This window comes from Trichogramma pretiosum, unplaced genomic scaffold (assembly GCF_000599845.2).
Source record: "Trichogramma pretiosum strain Unisexual culture from Peru unplaced genomic scaffold, Tpre_2.0 scaffold79, whole genome shotgun sequence".
NCBI classification, from domain to species: domain Eukaryota; kingdom Metazoa; phylum Arthropoda; class Insecta; order Hymenoptera; family Trichogrammatidae; genus Trichogramma; species Trichogramma pretiosum.
In genome coordinates this window covers 271,704-292,762 of record NW_019641700.1, presented here as the reverse complement: position 1 = coordinate 292,762, position 21,059 = coordinate 271,704, and the positions used below count along the sequence as shown (strand labels likewise).

The following is a 21,059-nucleotide window of genomic DNA, read 5'->3' as shown; positions in this document are numbered from 1 at the left end:
TGTTCATTTATATTTACAGTCAGCTTACCGGAATTATGATAAACGTATCTGTTTTATAAATTTTGATTGTTTTTTTAGATAATTAGCATTATTTGATTGATTTCTTAAGTGGTCGGGTAATTTAGTTTTACTCTATTTACCGTGGATGATATAAGTTTAGTGATTTCAAGGACTCATATTTATCGACTTTTAACAACGCAGTAGGTAAGTTAGGAATTGTGCTTGTTACTGGCATACCAATGAATCCTTCATATACTGTGTATAATGCAAATAGTGAATAAATTTTGATTTTAGTATTCAATAAAATAAATGAAAAATAATAATTTTTTGAAAAAAAAAAATTAAATACATTCGATTAATGGTGTATTTGTTACTGAAGCCAACGAAAGCAAAATTTTTGAACTTCTTAATTCTACATTATTTTTCGCCATGTTTTATATGATTCGGTATCTCATGGTTTAGTGTAACTAAGACTACCATAATTGCAAAATATTTTAACAAATTTTTCAATTTCTATATTTTTATTATGCTTTTATTATTATTTTTATTATTTCTTATTTTTACTCGATGTAGTTCTTATTTTGAAATAAAATTCACATTTTTGCATAGTGTTTTTATTATATACTCAGTATAATATATTTATTAGTATAACTTACATAATTGATAACTTTACTATAAAATGTAATTTGACCCACAGCGATTAAATAGTTATCATTTAATCAGAAAATGCAGAAAAAATTGTTTAGTGTAATATTGAAATAAATTTTTGCTTATAAGGTGTTGAATTCTGAATATTTGATCAAAGAAAATGATATAACATGTTTAAAGTTCTAGTTACTTCGAAAGTAAACAATATATAATTGCTTCATTATATTTACATAAAGTTAATGCTTTCTTTCTAATGGACTAACGTACATAATTAAGCTATCCTTTTGTGATTGCCAGGAGTTGAGGGAAAAAAGTTAACGTTCAACGACTTTATTAGAATCATTTAATAGAGACTTGGATTGAATAAAATTAATATTTAATAAATTTAAGGTTTAAAAAAAATTAGAATATGTATTTGTCTTAAGTCTAATTGTACTTTCGTGTTTTAACAGTGATTTGATTTCGTTACAAATTAGTGTATGATTAATCTTATTCAACAGTTTTTATGCTAAATTGTTGATTTTAATATTCTTAATGTCTAAGAATGAAAATATTTTTAAATGAACTATAATTTTTTGATTATTATGAATAAAATTTTAATTTGATGAATTTAGCTCTTTTTTAATGAAAAATCACACTTATGAATGAAATTAGACGCACATAAAGGAGTAAGCCTACGATTGTCGAAATTCATTCGTAGATAAGGTTCGAATTTACTAACGAAAATGACATCCGAATTTGTTATTTGGCAAGTAGGTAGAGGTTTCGTTTAGCGTAGCCTTGAACGGTGATTTATTTTTTCATGCTTTTACCTAAATTTTTCTGAAAGTATAAATTTATTAAATAATATTATTAAATTCGAAATTTAAATAAAAAATGCAAAATACAAAAAATCTCACCAACAGTAATTGATAAAATCTTGAGTCCATGGACTCATCTTCAGATTCAGCTTGTTGTTTATCCTGCGGTGTTAACAAATTATCTGGAACTTCCGCGCGTTGCGGCACAAGTCCGCGTCGCGAGTAATAGGAAGGATCATCAATATCGGACATTATATCCGGTGGCATACTAAAAAAAATTCAAATTCTCGATTAAAACATTTTTGAATTTATCGTTCAAAAATCATCGTACCCATGTTTCAAGCGGGTGGCCTCAGTCTCATCATTAAGATTACGTGCTTGATCTTTAATGAGAACCTTGTCTCGGAGTCGGGCTGCGAGTTGAGATCGTCGATTCAATAATTTCGGTAGAAGTAATCGGTCACCGAGTGTCAAGGGCAATACTCTTTCATCGGTCAAGTAAACCTCCTGTCGCTGGGGCTCTGTGCCGCTTCGTTTACCATGCGCTACACATTAATTGTAAAAAGATTAAAAATCGAAAAAGGTATCTGATAAAAAATCATGTTATATATCTTACCACCCCAACATGAATGCCCATAACTTAAGCAAGAACCTGTAATAATAAATGACTCAAGTTAATTTTGTTTAAAAAAAAATATATGACATAAAGAGAAAAATGTTGTGTAAATTTTATCCGTCTAATTAAAAATCTTGAAAATTTAGAATTTTTAGTTTTCGTAAACACTTGCATAAAATTGTTTAATCTATTTTATAGAAATGTCAAAAATTGTATAGAACAGTTTTAGAAATTGCAGAAATTACTTATGAATACAATTTTTATTAATTCAACATAAAAGAAAATTATTCTGAAATTAATAAAGAACATTTTTATATAACTTTAAAAGAAGATACTGAAGTGAACTTGAATGACAATCAACGTCCCTAAAGTAGGGCATCAGAGTGCTTCAGTTCTACGATATGAAAAACACACTGCAGTATAGGGCTTAGCGCTATAAATCAACAGGTGCTTATTTCAAAACATGTAGTTTCCATAAACTTTGGATTAACTTTATGATTCACTTTAAAGAATATGATTTAATTTCAAAAACCCTTTTACACTAATTCAGTAGTCTTACAATATGAGAATAAATACTTAATAGTAGTGGACAATGACTGAAAATTTCTTAAGAAAGTTCCCTCAAAAAAATGACTATCGATAAAGGGTCTTGAAATTTTAACCACATATTATTGACAGTGCTATTCATATGTGTGAGAAATTTCAGGAAATTAAACCAAACCGAATAACCGAATAAACGAAATAGCGTGTCTAAAAGACGCTATTTTGTGTGATTATAAAAAAACGCATCGATAAAATCTTTTTAAAAGCTAGGAGATGACTGTTCAGTATGAACTAAAACATAGCTCAAAAACTAGAAAAACTTGAACAAACAGTTTTTGAGAAAAGTTAATGTAAAAACATTGCAAAACTAAAAAGTTAAACTTTTTGACCCCAAATCCAATTATTAAGGTTTTTAGGGTACTTTTAAACAAAAAAGTGCTCTTGCAAATTTTCTCTAAAATCGATTGTTCACGAGCTATAAACGATTCAAATTCAAACAATCTCAAGCAATGAATCTTTGCGATTTTTCATCTCAATAAGTATAAACTCTACGAAAAATTTTAAAAGAACAAAATAGCCTTAGAATTTGTCAAGGAAAGCGTATGCATTTTTTCAGATTTTTTCTAGACATATGCCCAAATTTATCGGTCAAGTCTGACGGAACCACCTTAAAGCCATAAATTTATGTCAGTGAATGCTGGAGGAGTTTTAAATTTTCAACTTTGCTTAAATGGAAAATTGTGGCTAAAAACTTTTAATGCTCTAAAAGCGCGTGGAAATAGTTCCAAATTAGTAAATTAGTGTAGTGAACGTAGGTGTACAGTATAACGTCAGTGTTGAGTAATATCGTTGTCGTCATACCGTTACATTTTGAAGTACTGATTATAATATAATACCGATAAACTTGAAACATCTTTTACGTACGTAAATCATAATCAAAATCGGTAGTATTCAATTTCCTTACCCGTGAATGAACGTAATTTGATTCATAATTTTATTAAAAATTGTGAAAGGGATAAAAAAATCTCCTTCTGGAACTATGTTCGGCTTACGAAAAAGTGAATCGGATTATATTTTTTTGCTTGTATTAGTTTTACGTTTATTCTTTTTTTACTTTTCTTATACCTTTTCAAATAGAGCAAAAAATTGGAAACTGTACAAATAAAACAATGCTACGATAAATTTGTAGCACATTAAGACTCAAAATTAATCCCAAGGATCATTCCAAACAATTCAACTGAATTGTTCCGTAGTTGTATAAGCAACCCAATTGAGAGTTGATTGGTTATTTCGATGATTATTATAAATATTTTATTACATTGAATGATTAATAAAACCAATTGTATATCTATAAGAAATCCGTCCATCCATTGATTTAGTTACCTTATACTATAAAATTTTATCTATTATTATTTCGCAATATCAGGCAATAATAAATAATCTACTTTGACAACATCGTTATAAAAGGCAGCCTGTAAGGACCCATCGAATCGAATAATGTCACATGAGCTTTGATCGGTACTTTTTTTATTGTATTGCTACGCGATAATGACGTCACAATTGAAAACGTAAAGTTCGCCAAGGGAAATTCATCTCGCTGAGTTTCAACTTCCTTTTCTCTATCATTTCCGTAGAGTTTTCAGGATATATACGAACGATTGGAAACTTACTAACAAATCAATGACGAGCGAATAAAATTTTTATGTTTTTATACATAATATATTGTTCCGGAGAAAATTGAAAACTGGTGAAACTGACGTGGTACGTTTTTTTTTCAATTCAGCGGTATTTATTACATTGTAAACATATTCTTCTGTGTATAGATTATATCAATGTCTGACATTTTTCATATTAAGTTAATATTCGAAGGCAATGGAATGTAAAAAAATCCCTTTTACCGCTCTAACAAAAAATTGCGGGAAAAGAGTGTTTACAAATTATTAAATTATGGCTCGTGTTGCAATTACTCGTTTTGCTGAAAAATTTTATGCCTCACGTATTTATTCATATAAAGAAATGAAACACGTATTGAAACAGCTATAATGTATTCTTAATACATTATTAGTAAAATTAAATTGTATGAACTAATACCTGTGGTGCTGCTGACAATAGCCAATGTTAGAAATGTAATAAACGCTGCGTGGGCTAACATTCCTACTCTAGTAACTGTAGAATGTTGTCTCATTTTGATTGACGTTGTTGAATGTTACAATAAATTAGATGGAATCTGAAATGGTAGATTTCTTGAATCAATAAGTTATTATTAGTTTTATAAATGCAGTATAATTTTGGACGCACATAAAAATTGTGCCAGCTAAATAGATTATTTTCGTACAAACTGAAAATGACAATTTTTTATTGATAAAAATTTTCAATTTTATTTTCTGAAGCTTATATTTTTTTCGTAATTTCTTAATGAAAGCTAAAAATAAATTCTAATAGTTGATGCTTGAAGTAAAATAGCTCGAATATGCATTTTCATTGACGCAATAGAGTTACTCATAAGTTTTGTTGGTCAATTGACTAATATTCAACGATAAAAAATATATCTTTCTCTTAATGTAAGAGTGACATTTTGATAGCAATTTTATTTCTTGATTAAAAAAAATTTTTCATGTCAATATTTAAATAAATCAATTTGAAAAATTAAACAAATACTTTCTTGTTTCGTCAACCAATCGCGAAAACTTTACTTATATTTAATTTTTCTTAGTGCAGGTAAACGGGTTCTTAACTTTGATAAAAATCTTATGAGAAAGTTTTAATTGAATGCGGTATGATTCGATGGCTTCGGCTCATATTACTTCTAGAAGAAATGAAATCAAATTAAGAATGAAATAATTTTAACATGAGATAAAGCTCTTAACAACAAGTAGTTATACAATACAAATTAGCAGTAAAATGGTATGAAATACGATCATTTTCATTAGATTTAGTATTGAAAAAGCCTATATGAGTCATTACATTTCAATTTGACTTTTTTTTATTATGTCTTTTTTGATTTTCTTGCAATGTGCTAGAGTATTATTATTTATTGAAATATAATATTCACCTATTCAATACATATTCAATGTATATTTTAATGTAAAGTATCACAATGCTTGACAAATTAATTGTTACGAAGTTTGTTAAACTATGTTTCTCTTTGAAATTAATTCATACAAATATGAATAACTATATCTAACACCAAGCGGTAGTATAATATTCCGTCCAAATCTATTTGACAATGAACTAGATTCATGAATCCTACATCACGTCCCAGTGTTAATGAATAAAATTAGTTTTGTTTTTATATTTGTGCAAGTTTTACTGTCTTTACGATAAATTGAAGTTTTCAAAAGATTGCAATGCATTCATTTGGAATGTATTTATCGGAAAAATATGCGGTGCATTCATAACATTGAAATTAAAAAAATGTATTCCTAAGTAGGAAAAAATCACGATTTTATGGATTGATTCTGCGTTGACTACGTAATAAGATATTTCGATTGATTGGCATCGTAAAAAATATGCATCAATTATTCATTTGAATACAATTACAATAAGTGGCAAACATGGCTCGATAATACATCAAAAATGCTCATCATATCATCTCATAATTTCATTTTTGATAGTTTTGAATAATTTTCATGTATTTTAAATCTAATCAATTCAATCTAAAACCTTGTCGGTACGTAGATTTGTGATTTTTTCCACGTGGATTACTTTAGAAATTGACACAGGTTTTAAGTAATTACTATTATTACTGTCAAATAATTTATATAGTGTAAAATTTTACGATCGGTCACGAATTTATTATTATATTTTCTAACAACCAAATTATGGCACTCGTAACTATGAAAATAATCATCTTTATCCAACAACTTACACAAATTTCAACCAAAGCTATCGCCGACGCCAATTAGTGAATGTACAATACCACTGGTTTCACTTAATATGTCATCACAAACTGTCCGTTGCGCAGAAAAAAGCCAGTCGTTACGAATCGAGCACTATAAATAATTCTCCTTCTTCTTATCTCCCTTGCAGATGCGGAAGCAGAGGATCGAGACTTACACCTGCCCTCGCATGATAGCCAGCATGAGGTTTTTATACGTGCAGAAATACGCGCGTAGTCCGTGCGCGCTTTCGCGCTCGCTCGCTCTCGTAAGCGCGCGCACCTTTTACGCCAGCAGCAGCAGCAGCAGCAGCAGCAGCATTGCAGCACACGCACGCCATAGGACTCGGGGAGCGAGAGAGACAGAGAGAGAGAGAGGCAAGAAAGAGAAAGAGAGAAGGGTGATACTTGCGTGCTGCACATCACCTGAATTACCCCGAGAGTATGAACATCTTCCCGTTTTTCGCGGGCTTCCTTATAGTTATAAGCTGCTGCTGTTTTAGCGTTAGCAGAGGGTACTTGTTTTTAATGGGGAATACGGAGAAAAGCATTGCGGCTTCTTACAGTTTGTAATTAAAAAGGTTTCACAAATAAATTCATTATACTTGCGAAGGGTATGCCGCAGAATGGAATGCATATTCAAAGTTAGGAAGGATATTTTTTAATTTTCGATGGAAAAATTTTTGAAGGAGAAGAAAAAAAATTTAATCAAGGGTAAACCGAAGCCTGGATGACAATGAAAACTTCCAACTACGTTTTCCGAGACGTCAACAGATATTTCTTTCCAAAAGAGCCACGTGGGTGTCTTCAATTTGTTGTTTTTTTTATAGACATTTCTGTAGTTATTTTAGAATAATATACCAGTGGGAGATTCGAGGAATGCGTGTTTGATAATATTCAGTTTTTACCTGGCTTCGTTATTTTTTAAATCTACAGATAAATCTGTGAATCGTTCGATTTAATAACTTATTTCTTTTTCCTTCAATGCGATAAATATATTTTTTTCTTCCAGATGAGTAATTGCTAACAAATAAGTCGAGCCACGACACGTTTGTACAACGACTTATAGCGAAGTTGAGCTAAGCGAACTAAAAGCTTCGACGTATTGAATGCGCACACCTTGCATTCCGACACACGAGAATTTTCTAAAGAAGATGACGTCCGAGACGCTGTTACACGAGTCATGAAAGTACATGAAACTCAATCATTTCATTCGGACGATATGAGACTTTGGCCGATAATACATACGTCAATGAGTGCAGCCTTAATATTGCAATACCACCTACCTGCGCATTCCACAATAACTCATTTACAAGATACTAATTTGATTAAATTCACAATACGCGATACATGACGCAGTTGCCATGAAATATAATTGCGACAACACACTTTACGAGCTTGAAAATCATCAATTTAAAATCATTTTCAGGGCCGTGCACAAGCTTTCAATAACACAACGCACAAGCCATCATAAAAAGCTAATGAAAGCGTGTGCGAAAAAAAAGAATAAAAGTAATCATTTGGTGTTTAAACATGTAGGGTTTATACCTAAGGCCAGATTTAATTTGCCGTGGCCGCACGGCGCCCGGCTGCGTATATCCACCCGCGAGAGAGAGAGAGAGTGAGAGAGAGATTCTGGAAAAGGCAAAAAGCGGTCGAGCAAATGCTCGGCTTGTGCACGCGGGGTAATGCGCTCAGGCGCGGCCAAGAGAAATCCTGGGAGCTATTTCGAATAATATACATATAAGATCAACGCTATATTTACGTATAGGTGCAGGCAGTGCGTACATAGTAAAATATATAAGGCGATTACGCGCGAGGTGGTCCGCGCGCGAAGGGCCACGCACCCACTACTGTTACTCTTACTGCTGCTGCTGCTGCTGCTTTTCGCCTTCTGGTCGCGGTATCGTCACGTAGGTATTATAATACGTCTCGTATACACCGCATTGTACGACGGTATATCAAATATTATATGTACCTTAGACTGACAATAAAAAAGTCGTTTTCTTGTAATATACGCATACGGGTTTTCCATTTAATTTAATGTAAATCAACACTCGTCTTGTAGCACGGGTTTGTTTCCTTCATATGAGCTGAAATTGTGAGGAGATTATTTTTTTGGGGGTTTGAAAACATTGTGGGGGCGTCCCGTCGATTAAAAAAAAATCGATTTTTTATTGTCAGTCTAATGTACATCCTGTCTTGTGGGAATGTGGGAGTTCATATATGTACTTCTCAGCCCTTTCCGTGCTGCACCTACGATTATTCTCGCACTTCTCGCAGCAATGCGATACGCACGCGACGTATTACAGCGGCACGTCTGGACGATTTCATTTCAACCACTCTTGCCAATTCTTATGTTCACTCGTCGAGTTCAACTCATATATTGAATTGCTTTTGAATTATTTTAAAGTAAAAATGTTTATGGAAGGAGCAGAAAAAAAGAATGAAAAATTTACGATTTCTCTTTCTCTTTCTCTCTCTCTCTCTCTCTAGCCCCGCCCGATACTCGCACCCAGCAAAAATATATCCGAGTTTATTTTACGTTTGTACGTCATATGTTATAGATATCTTTTTGCATATCGGGGCTTTCATATGTACGCGCGTGCACGCATCGACGATATAAATCTCGTTCACCGTGCGCGATACCTTTGAATTTGAAGAAGAAAAACGCGCGATCATCGCCGCTTTGTGCGATGCGCCGTAGGCTGACCAAATCCTGTTTTTACTACTTGGCTGGATTTACGTCGGAGTCGTACGGTATGCGTGTTGCGCTTACCGATGCAACAGCTATCGGATATATGCGATCTTTACGTCAGTAAAAGTGAGAGACTGGCTGCGGGATCGGGAAAGCTCAGCTCCTTTTCAGTTAAATCTTTTTATATATTTAAATAATAGCCGTAATTCTTTTGCGCATGAAATATTTCGTCTTACCGCGATTCTCGGAGAAGTAAAAATTATTCGTAAACGAGTACTTTTGACAGACGTTTCTACTGGAATATTCAAGTACAGTCATAACTGAGTGAAATTTTTATAATATATATTTTTTAAAAATTTTAAAAGTCGCCCTTAAAATCAATGATTATTACGTGAAAAAAAAGTATCAATAATAAAATAAATGCTGAGGTACTAATATTAATATTAAGACGATGTCGAAGCCATCCAAAAAATTCAAATTGCAATCCCGTTTTCTAAAATATTGCTGAATATTTCTCTAAAAGGCTCTATGGTGCCCTAAAAACTATCAAAATTAATTAAGATCACCATAAAATCTTTCAGGGAGTTTCGTTAGTCTTATTCAAAATATAAATAAAATTTTAGAAAACCAATTATTTGCTTTGAAACTTTGCATTACGAACGTTAATATTCAAATATAATGTTTCACCGTAAAAATTTGTTTGAAAAAACAAAAACGAATAATTTGACTGCAAAAAATCTCATTGACCCTTTGGTTATTAAGAAACAAATTGTTATGTGTAAAAATTCGTGGTTCATTAGTGAGTACCCTAACCGACGAATGAGCTGAAGCAACAATAATATGTGCTCATTCTATTGTATCGGCAGATAGAATATTGTTTTAAGAAATATAGCAAAGAAAACGTAGCATAATTATGAACAATGTCGATAAAAATGTGTTGGCTCATGAAAAAAAAACCTGTATTATTGTGTTATTTCGAAGTAGACATTTTTGATTTTTTAACGCAGTCAAAATTCGAGCTCCTCACGTCTCACTGAGCTCCCCTCTGAATCCTCCGAACCACCATGGAGAAATATGCACTATAACAGTCCAAAAATTGGATTTAAAATATGGCAACATTTTTGAAAATTACAAAACTTTAATTTATTGAAAATTAAGGCAAGTGTGTTGAAAAGTTCATATATCGGATACTTAGTAGTTCACAAGTTACCGATCGATGGCGTATATCCTAATTCTCGAAAACCAAAAAAGAAAAGACGAAGTTTTACTTTTAAGTACTTATGAATTGAATGTCAAAACAATTTCCTTTTTCGTCGAATGTTGTGATAATTGTAATTTCAATGAACTTACTACTAATAATTACTGACAAATCGTAAAACTCATGATAAAATCTGATTTTAAAAAATGCAGTATATTACTTACATTTTCAAGCAGAAAATTGATACACGACGATATAACAGTATCGGGAATATTTAAATTTTTAATTCATTTAGTTAGAGATCAATTGTTTTCCGTTGATGTATGCGTAAGATCTCGATCTTAAGCCTAAAAATTTTCAAGAAAACGTGCAAAGTTCGCGTGCAGCATATAAATACCCCTATCAATAAATTATGTCATTTGAAATACCGCAGGTGTACATCCAGGTCACGAAGTTTATATACGAGCAAATACGCGCGCAAACGTATACAGCTAGCCCATATAAAAAAAATGCGCGAACGACGCACGTGACGAATCATTGAAAATCGAGAGACAAAATTTTTTCGTCCATAACTTGAGGAGAAATAACCACCACCACCATCGTGAAAGTACGCGTGAAAGTTTATCAAAATAAACGTCGCGTATAAAGAACAACGTCGAGGTAAAAAAAAAACAACATCGGCAGGACGAAAGATATGATATACGGCCAAGGGAGTTTTTCATTTCAATGTTACACGGAGTTGCTTTCATGTACGCGCGCCGCACTAGCGATACCTATAAAACATATGTCAATATGTACGCTCGGCAAGTCTCACGACGCGCGTATACATCGTCGCTCTTTTTCTTGCCGCGCGCGCGCTGGTGCCCCGTGTGTGCTTAACTTATGAAAGTGTCTCCATACCCCTGTATATAACGGAAGAGTGTGTGCCGTTTCTTCTCTTTTTCGTCTTATTATTGCTGCTGTTGCTTCGTGCGATGAGATCGTGGGCGGAAAAGCCAGCACACACACACACACACACACTAGAACGAGAGAGAGAGAGAGAGAGAGAGAGATCGCCCCGATATATTTCGAGTCTGCTCCTAGGTACACTTACGCTCATTTGGACCCGTATCTTCTTTCAATTACAAGCAGTGGTATCCACCACGTAGAGGCGATATAAACGAGATGAATAATATTTTTCGATCGTGTGTCATCGCAGCCACCCCCTCCACCGCCGCTGCCGCCGTGCAATACGTCACGAGCACAACGTCGTTCTCTCACTTTGGGGGCTTCTCGGCGCCTCCGCGCCAATTCGGTGTTACGACGTCACGAAATAGATTTTGCACTTTCGCAAACAATACGAAATTAATCTAATGTACACGTGTGTGCGTTTCGAAAAACGACTTGTAATATTAAAAATAGCTGGCTTATATTACCGGTGTAGTTGCCGCGAGCGGCCAGCCAGCCAGCAAGCAAGCCAGTGCAACCACGGACGGGCGGCGCGGTGCGAAGGGAATTAATTTTGCTTGTACGATGGATTAAATATGCAAATTATAATTTTAATCCACTTATTTTCCGGGACTAAATTCAGAAATACGAGCGCGCGTGAATTATATCGTTTATACGCGTATTAAACGCTAAAATGCGCGAAGAGAGCACGCAAATTTTCAATATCAAATGACAGTAATGACGGAATTAACTTTTCAATTAAAAGTGCACGCGCCCGGATATTGGCATTCCTTTTGTCGATGGAAAAAGCACGATTGTATCACGTGAATTACTTTTAATCAGCGTGATGATAAGGTGATTCAAAATAACATTACCGTGCGAGTCGCCATAGGTATTCGTTTTCTAAACGCAACGCTCGCTCCGAGTTGCGTCGCTGTTTTACACGCGGTAATGAAGTTTACGTAATTTACATGAAGAAACTCTAGGTCAATAGTGCACATGAACCAATAATTAAAAATACAGCTGCAAAATCTATTACGAGTGAATTCCTAATGGCATAAGGAATTCAAAGCGTTTCAACTAATGTAAACCCATGAGACTTTCGTAATAATTATGCCCAATAAACATTCGCAGCTCTTCTTTGTGTCGTGAATTTGCCAAGTGTGACGTCGTTGGACGCAGAGCAAATCGTACATATAGTTCAACGAATGAAAAAAAAAATAGAAACACGATCAAAAATAATAGTACTCGCATTAGTTGCGCCCGATAAAAGTGACGCTCGTTAGACGGTAGCGAAGCGTGTGGGTGTTTGTTGCTCTTAAACTTCAAATGGAGCGCGCACTCTTTCTCTTCCTCTCTTTCTCTCTCTCTCTTTTGCAGCCTCTATCTCTCTTTGCGTGCCTTCCGTCGCGATTTGCCTGGGTAAGTCTCTTAGAAATTTTGCATGATTTTTTACTTCGAGTTGGCAGATGCTTGCATTACTACGCATTCTTCGCTACAACTTTTGCTCGAATTAACATGTTAATTTGCTGTTCCATGACGAATCCGTGTGTTCACGATGAATTAATTCCTCAAAATTATACTCAGGTAAATTAATTTTACATTGCTTATACATTATTTTTTATACAATTATTTAAAACAATCTGGAATAATATCGGGTATTAGGATCTTAATCCTTTTTTATTGAAACTTTTTCAATGAATTTGAAAAACAAGATTATCAATGGATTTAAAATTAGTGATTATTAAAAAATAATGCCAATACTTTGGCCATAAGCTTAAAGTGTTATTGTGCCTATTTTTATGTATGAAAGCTACAATATAATATAGACATTGTCATAATTCAAAGTGAAAAATTTTAGTGCAAAAATTGTTCAACCTTTTCTTAAATTCTATCACGAAAAATGTCAGTTAAGTTGTAACATAAAATGTTATTTCAATAAAAAAAGTGTTATTTATCATGTAAACCGTTGTTTGATTTTCAGGATGTAATTTTTTACTGCTTTTATAATCACTGTGCAAATAGGGTCAACCATTCACTAGCCAGTTAACCCTACTCTAATGAACATATTTCAGAAAATCAAGAGAAAAAAATGAAAAAAAAAATGAAAGAAAAAAGAAGTTTTGAATGGTAATCGCAGAATAACTGTTTCACAATCTCAATAAAATTGCAGAACATAAATGCAATTTGTTTTGATACAATTTAAAGTCTCGTTTTTGAGATTATGTATTTAACACACTTGCATACAAACTCACGTATGAACATTTGTCGGGAGGTAATAAATATATAAACTAATTTAGCCAACGACGTATGGTTCGAAAATTCGTTTTCCAATCTATAGCGTGCGTCCTTTCAGAAGAAAGTAGAAAAAAATTAATCTACGAACTCTTGATAGTTTTTAGTTAAATACCTGCGAGATTGAGAGGAAATATTTTTCATCTATTTCGATGTGCGAATCAGGTCATGTTATTTAGGTGCATGAAAGCTCGGGCTTAAAAAAAAAGAATGCAGTAGACATGTTGCGTTATTATATTTTATATGCGTTTGTGATGTTGAAACTTTCATTACTTTTCAGCTATAAACCCAATGTAAAAATTTTTCCAAGCTCAATGTGTACTTGTTTGAATTTTTGATAACTAATGGAGACAAAGCTTGTAGCGGAGTGTTCCTATGATTTTGGGACCATTAAAATTAAAAATCTGGGGCTTGATGATATAAAATAGAGATTATGCAGATTCGATAGTTATAGATAATTTTGATTTTTGGAAATTATCACGTAGTTGCTAAAACAAAATTCCCAAAAAAAAGAAAATTAAAACACACAATACTACACTTGACACGAAAAATTCTTATTACTTAGGTTTAGTACTCGAACGGTAAGCTGTCTTAATAAGTTTCCCAGCAAACCAAAAAATCTAAGATAATTAGGGAAAAGGAAGCATCGGAATGAGTGGTCAGTTGAAATTTATGGTAGTAGTTAAGGAGATAGATCGGTACGATCATATGTTGGATGTGCCGTTGTACTGACATTGTCAACCCACATCACCTAATGTTATATCCCTTGATTTTTACTGTTGGAGTAGAGTTACACTTAAAAATATCTGCTATCAAGAAGCTAACTAAAAGGGGAACATCATATTCAACCTCACTTGAAACATTAATTTATATATCTTGTAATTATGATATTTCTATATTATTACATAATCATTAATCATTCTTTAAATAATTGTCTAGTTTAACTCTTTAAAAATGAAAATATTGTTGATCAAAAAGTTATAAAATTTTTAAATAATCAATACAATGCAAAAACTTCATTCTTTAATCATCCAAACGTAACATTTTTGAAGAATGGATGCCAATCAAGAACATTCGATAGAAATGGGTATGTGAAAAAACTATATAAACGGTTGAATTTATATTTTTTATATCCAAAGACTCAATGCTGATGGTATCAGTAAATCCTTGAAATGATTGTGTGAACTTTATCGAGCTCAGTCATAAAATGTTTGAGAAGTTCACGTAATGTGTGGCCATTGGAGAAAAAGTTCACTACCTTACCAACGTTAAGAATTCCCTCTGCAATATCAGCGATAGAAAATTACCATTCGTCTCTATTGTAAGTTATCATAAATAATTGAATCTTAATTCATGTTTTATTTTTTTTTTAAATATTAATATTTTTTACAAATAATATTTTCTCACTTTACGCATCGCATGGATTCTATCACTTATACAATTTATTTAAATTAATAAATCATCTAATAATTCCTAGAATTTTGCGTTATGAAAAACCAACATTGTAGAATCTCAAAATTAAACTACAAGTTTTGATTAATCTTCTTTTTACATGAATTAAATGGTATCTTTTCTTGGGTGATTAGTTCCCGCTGCTGATATGAATATAAATGTTTGTGAAGTTGAATTGAATGTTGAATTTGTAAGTAAATCATAATAAGTTGATTTACAGTTAGATACGATATTAAACAATCAATTATGATTAGAAAATTAATGTTAATAACGCCCTCTCGTTGAGTACGTTAAACTGACAGTTACCAGTTTTAAATTTTCAAAAATTATCGGTTTCGTGAACTATTATCAAACAACCGGAATAATACTCGTACATAGTAAAAAGTGATAAGTTATCAACAAAAACACTATATCTTTGATAACTCTGGTAGAAATGCTCAAAATTAATAAAGCCCCACTGACCGGAAAATTATCAATTAAAATTGTTTAAAATTTAATACAGTTGTTTTTTTTTTGCTTATTTTTGGCGATTTTTATGTTTCAATTGTGTTACAAATATTCGGAGCACTTAAATTACCTAAAAATGACAATTAATAGTTTCCGAATTTTAGACCAGTTTTCAATAACTTCAAATATAATAATAGAACTTAAATTCTCCACCAGTAGATGGCGAGTACCCTTGTCGTAAATCTGCAAGAGGCAAAGTAAAAACATTTGCATAATAATTTGTATATTGGCTATATCGCGTCAAATGTCGCCACCTTGAATTTTTAAATTTTATTCTGCTTCCCAAGTGTAAATATGAAAAAATTGTTAAAACATGACTTTTATATAAAATTTGACGAGAAATTCAAATTTGTTATGCAACATCATATTCATAACCTCAAAACCCCTAAATTATGAAAAATAGCATAAAAGTTCAAAAATAAACATGTTTGTATCCGTCGATTAGGCCAATATTGTAATATGTTCATCGACACTACCAAAGCTCCCTTTCTCTCAATTTTGGTCATCGGCGACAAACGGAATTCATTACTGAGCTATATATGAGCCCAGAAACATGGTTTTTTTTAATTTTTCTTGATTCTTGACTCTTATCGTGCTCAAAAATGAATTCTGTGTGTCTGTCGATGACCAAAATTTAGGATTAGTGAGCTATAATTGCACGCTAATCTTATACTTACAAGGAGACCACCCCAGCTCCGGGTCATGGATTTGCTCCAAAATTTTTTTGGGGTCTCCTGGTACCCAATACTAAAGCTCCCTGTGCTTAGTTTGATCTCATGGGCCTTAGGGCCCATTTTTAAGAGGATTTTCCACATCATGAAAAAATCTTTGTTATTTTCTATATCGATATAGAAGTACTTAAATGAAAAAAATGTGACGATAAAAAGTTTCAAAATTTTTCAAAGAATCTGCTTGAATTTTTTCAGAATTTTCGGGGCCATCTATCACTCTCTTTAAGAAGTCCTAAAATCTATTGAAAAAAGCGTCAAATTTAGGCCTCTTGAATTAAGTGATAGATGGTCCCAAAAATTATGGAAAAATTCAAGCAGATTCTTTGAAAAATTTTAAAACTTTTTATCGTCGCATTTTTTCATTTAAGTACTTCTATATCGATATAGAAAATAACAAAGATTTTTTCATAATGTGGAAAATCCTCTTAAAAATGGGCCCAAAGGCCCATGAGATCAAACTAAGCACAGGGAGCTTCAGTATTGGGTACCAGGAGACCCCAAAAAAATTTTGGAGCAAATCCATGACCCGGAGCTGGGGTGGTCTCCTTGTTAGAAACCAGATACTGAATGTAAGAAATTGATATAGACAGTGCTATTGGACAGGTGTAAGTTTAAGCGGCTCATAACAAAATTGTACTTTACAAAATTGGAATATTTGACCATAACGTGCAATATTCAGAGTATTATATGATTATTTTTACTTATCAACTTGCAGATTTACAGATAAAGGTACTGGCCATCTAATGGCGGATGCATAAAGTAATAGTTCAATACAGTTAAATTATCATTTTCAGGACATTAAAAATGCCTTTAATGTTTTTAATATAATTGTAACAGAAATATCATAAAAAATAAGTCAGTTAATGTAAATTAATTTTAAAACATTTTAAATAGTTATTTTTTGGTCATAATGTTGAACAATTCTACAAGGAAAGTGTTGATAATTTCTTAAAACCAATTTATTAAAATTTTTCGTATATTTTTAAGTAAATGTAATATCAAGATGTATTAGGAACAGTCATATATTTTATTTGATCCAATAAATTATTTCACATTTCAAACAATGTTCTACATAATTTCACGTGTACTCATAATTTAATTTTAATGCATTATACATAAAATTTATTACATCAATGCACATTTATGGGTACGATGAAAAATTGAATACGCAAGAGACATCAAAATTTTCCATAGACATAGGACAGTGAAGACACAGCGCTCAACGCTTAAATTCAAATTAATAATAAATAATCGTAATCAACAATAACTGTATTAATTTTGTATTGTTTTAATAAATTAGCGAGGAAGAAATTAACCAAACAAAATGAAATTATTCAAGCAAAACAAATGTCACTGAGAAAAATTTTTTGTTCGAAAATTAACAAATTTTTTATGGCATAATTATCTAATTTCTGTTTTCATAGAAGATAAATACAAATAAATTCACAATTTAATCAAATTGTTTTACGATAAAAATACAATGAGATTTTAAATTTTCTGTAGACAGATCAAATAAGTTTAATGGGCATGGAAAAGGTCGCTATTATGTCTATTTAATAAATGATAATGTTAGATCTAACCAAAATTATATCAGAAGCACCAACTTCGCCCAACTAATAAAAGTTCTAATATGACTTTTAGCTACAGTTAGCAAAGTAATTTTAATCTATAATTTACTAATGAATAGAGAAATCTAAGACCACTCTAATTCACTATTTTCCACTTAAATATTTTAAAACTTTTTTCTTTGGATTATAAGGTAATGATTTCAGCAAAGTTTCGATCTTTTATCGCGTCTTTTGTACGACGAATAAAATTTATGGCATAGGATCAACAGAACTGATATTTTTTCATCGGAACCTGCGACTCGGGCAGTGATCGACGTTTCTAAGCACCGGTGATAAAATCTGACGAGACTTCGACATTCAATGTGGAATGTTCTTCTTCAATTCAGCTATTAAGCTCAAAACTCAAGGTAAAATTGCAGGAGAAGAAATCGTATATAGCTTACTCTCTTTTTTCTTTCAAACATATTCACTTATGCTCTAAATACTCGAGGTTCGAGGTAAAATGTTGTATGTTACATTAAAATTTATTATCCAACGAAGAAATTTACGTGTTTATATCGATATATTACATATATTATATATTTTTTTCATAACATTCATTTTAAAGACAACGATAACACAGCTCTACAAAAAAAAAAAAATTTTCAAATCCACCGACCGGACCTAGTGGACTTTATGTTTTTGGGGTCGCTGAATCCGAATCCGGGGTCGGTTTTTCAAGGTTGGCTCATTTTAGAGGTCATTTGAAGGTCAAATAATTGGAAAAGGGTAAAAAATCTGAAAAAATTCATACATGGGTTTTTGAGGATGCCGAATCCAAATCCGAGGTCGGATGACCTTTAGGAGGTCAATTTCAAGGTCATTTGAAGGTCAAACTACAAGAATTCAATGAAAATATCCGAAAAAATCACCCTTTTGTTTTGAGGGTCGCTCATTCTAAATCAGAGGTCATTTTGACTGAATCCGGCCTTGTAAAGGTCATTTGAAGGTTATTTTAGGGTCAGATCACGAAAAAAGCTTTAAAAAATCTGAAAATACTCATTCTCAGGTTTTTAAGGATGCTGAACTCAAATCTGAAGTCAGATGACCTCTATGAAGTCACCTTCAAGGTCATTTCAATGTTAAATTTATTTAATGCGATAAAATATTGGAAGAAGTTTGTGCTTAGTTTTTTAAAACTGAATTAATTTTTTAGTCTGAGACATTTAGCGAGCTCACATTCTGGGATAGAGCTGCTTTTTTCCCTACTCAATAAATATAATACATTTTTTCTAAGCTATTTCCCCGCAGTAAAGCAACCAAAAAAATCTCTTTATTTTTTAACAATCAATTTTTACTTCCGTTATTATAAAATTTACCTTAATTTTGTTGACATAGCTTCAGGTAAATTTTTTATAGGACTTCTTTATATGTGAATATAATATAGGCTATTTTATTTTTTACTATAGAATTGGGTCACAAAATTTGAAAAATTCTTCATCAATGGATTTTTCTTCGATTAAAACGAATGCATTTTAAAATTTTGTGAAACAATGTCTGAGAGTGTAAAAATAAATTCACTATAAGTATATCCTTATGACAAAGTAGAGATGAGCCAGGTGGATCGGCATGGGGAGTGAATTGACAAATCGGCATATTTTTTCATATTAATGCACCGTTTTCGTTCGTGATATTGATATGGAGAAATATGCGGTTCTGTTAACTTACTCTCATTCTGACACACTTTTTTCTCTTCTAGTCTTTACCTGCTGCCTCGATAAGTTTGATGTCGGTGAAATGAAATGTAATATGTCTTATAAACTGCATTTCTTACATAACCATTCAGATGAGTTTCCGGATAACTGTGGTGATTTTAGTGACGAGCATGGAGAACGATTCTATCAAGACATGAAAAGTATGGAGCAGCGGTATCAATTAGGTAGATAGGATGTTTCGATGATGGCTGATTACTGCTGGATGTTGAAGAGAGAGAGTCAAAATGAGAAAGGCAAAAAACGCAAACGAAAACCATTACGCCGTTCGTTTGAAGAAAAAAAGATGCGTTGCGAAAAAAAAGTAAAAACGCATGCAAAATTAAAAATATTTTCTTAATTTTTTACTTCCTTGTATTAATTTAAAGTTTAAATGACCTTGAAGGTGACTTCATAGAGGTCATCTGACTTCAGATTTGAGTTCAGCATCCTTAAAAACCTCTGAATGAGTATTTTCAGATTTTTTTAAGCTTTTTTCGTGATCTGACCCTAAAATGACCTTCAAATGACCTTTACAAGGCCGGATACAGTCAAAATGACCTCTGATTTAGAATGAGCGACCCTCAAAACATGAGGGTGATTTTTTCGGATATTTTCATTGAATTCTTGTAGTTTGACCTTCAAATGACCTTGAAAGTGACCTCCTACAGGTCATCCGACCTCGGATTTGGATTCAGCATCCTCAAAAACCCATGTATGAATTTTTTCAGATTTTTTACCCTTTTCCAATTATTTGACCTTCAAATGACCTCTAAAATGAGCCAACCTTGAAAAACCGACCCCGGATTCGGATTCAGCGACCCCAAAAACATAAAGTCCACTAGGTCCGGTCGGTGGATTTGAAAATTTTTTTTTTTTTGTAGAGCTGTGTAATTTATAGTTGACACAGTAGTTATTTTCTTGTATACTTTCCAATATTCCAGATGGTTATTTAGTATCTACTTTCACAATGAAGTATTTTCAATTATTTATTAATCATTGAATAGATTCGCATCGATATTTTAATCTTAATTTTACATTTTTTCTTCCAATGCCTCGAAAAATATTATTTTTGAATTCATCAATTTATTTTCAGTAGTGTAACTCTCTGTTAAAATTTTGAAAAAGCAACAACTTTAAGCTTCATCGTATAATATTGATTTTTCTCTGAAGTAATCATAAATCATTAAAATCATGTAAGTTCATTTACATTGACGAAATACAAAGCTACCATTAAAATCAGGCTTAAAGGGCTAAATAATACTTTGAGATAAAACAACGATTATAACTGCGGAGAGCGTCGAAAGTGATTGTACTACATCGCCGACAACACCCCCTATTTGCGCTTTCGGCGCTCAACAGCGTCTCAATCATCATTTCGAATTTTCTATTATCACGTCCAATTTTATGCATACATCTATTGTATTAGTTTTTTGTTTGCGTAGTGTTTGGTAATTATTACTTTATAA

At 32.3% G+C, this 21,059-nt stretch overlaps 1 protein-coding gene across 1 annotated transcript; it reads right to left on the bottom strand.

The window, feature by feature from the left end:
* Nucleotides 1–834: 834 nt before the first annotated feature.
* LOC106657737 lies at nt 835–6,656 on the bottom strand. Its single transcript, XM_014379398.2, has 6 exons — nt 6,476–6,656; nt 4,699–4,834; nt 2,065–2,100; nt 1,780–1,993; nt 1,548–1,716; nt 835–1,470 (listed from the first exon to the last, which is right to left on the bottom strand). The coding sequence occupies exons 2-6, from the start codon at nt 4,790–4,792 to the stop codon at nt 1,441–1,443; spliced, it is 543 nt and encodes a 180-aa protein (XP_014234884.1). The 5' UTR covers nt 4,793–4,834; nt 6,476–6,656; the 3' UTR covers nt 835–1,440.
* Between the last annotated feature and the right edge of the window lie 14,403 nt (nt 6,657–21,059).

What these genes read in the sequence shown, in the direction of transcription:
- LOC106657737 (XM_014379398.2), bottom strand. Translation starts at nt 4,792, where the DNA reads ATGAGACAACATTCTACAGTTACTAGAGTAGGAATGTTAGCCCACGCA. An exon ending in GCCACCCGCTTGAAACATGG is followed by an intron (nt 1,717 to 1,779) that starts GTACGATGATTT and finishes AATTTTTTTTAG; the next exon opens with TATGCCACCGGATATAATGT. An exon ending in GATTTTATCAATTACTGTTG is followed by an intron (nt 1,471 to 1,547) that starts GTGAGATTTTTT and finishes TTATACTTTCAG; the next exon opens with AAAAATTTAGGTAAAAGCAT.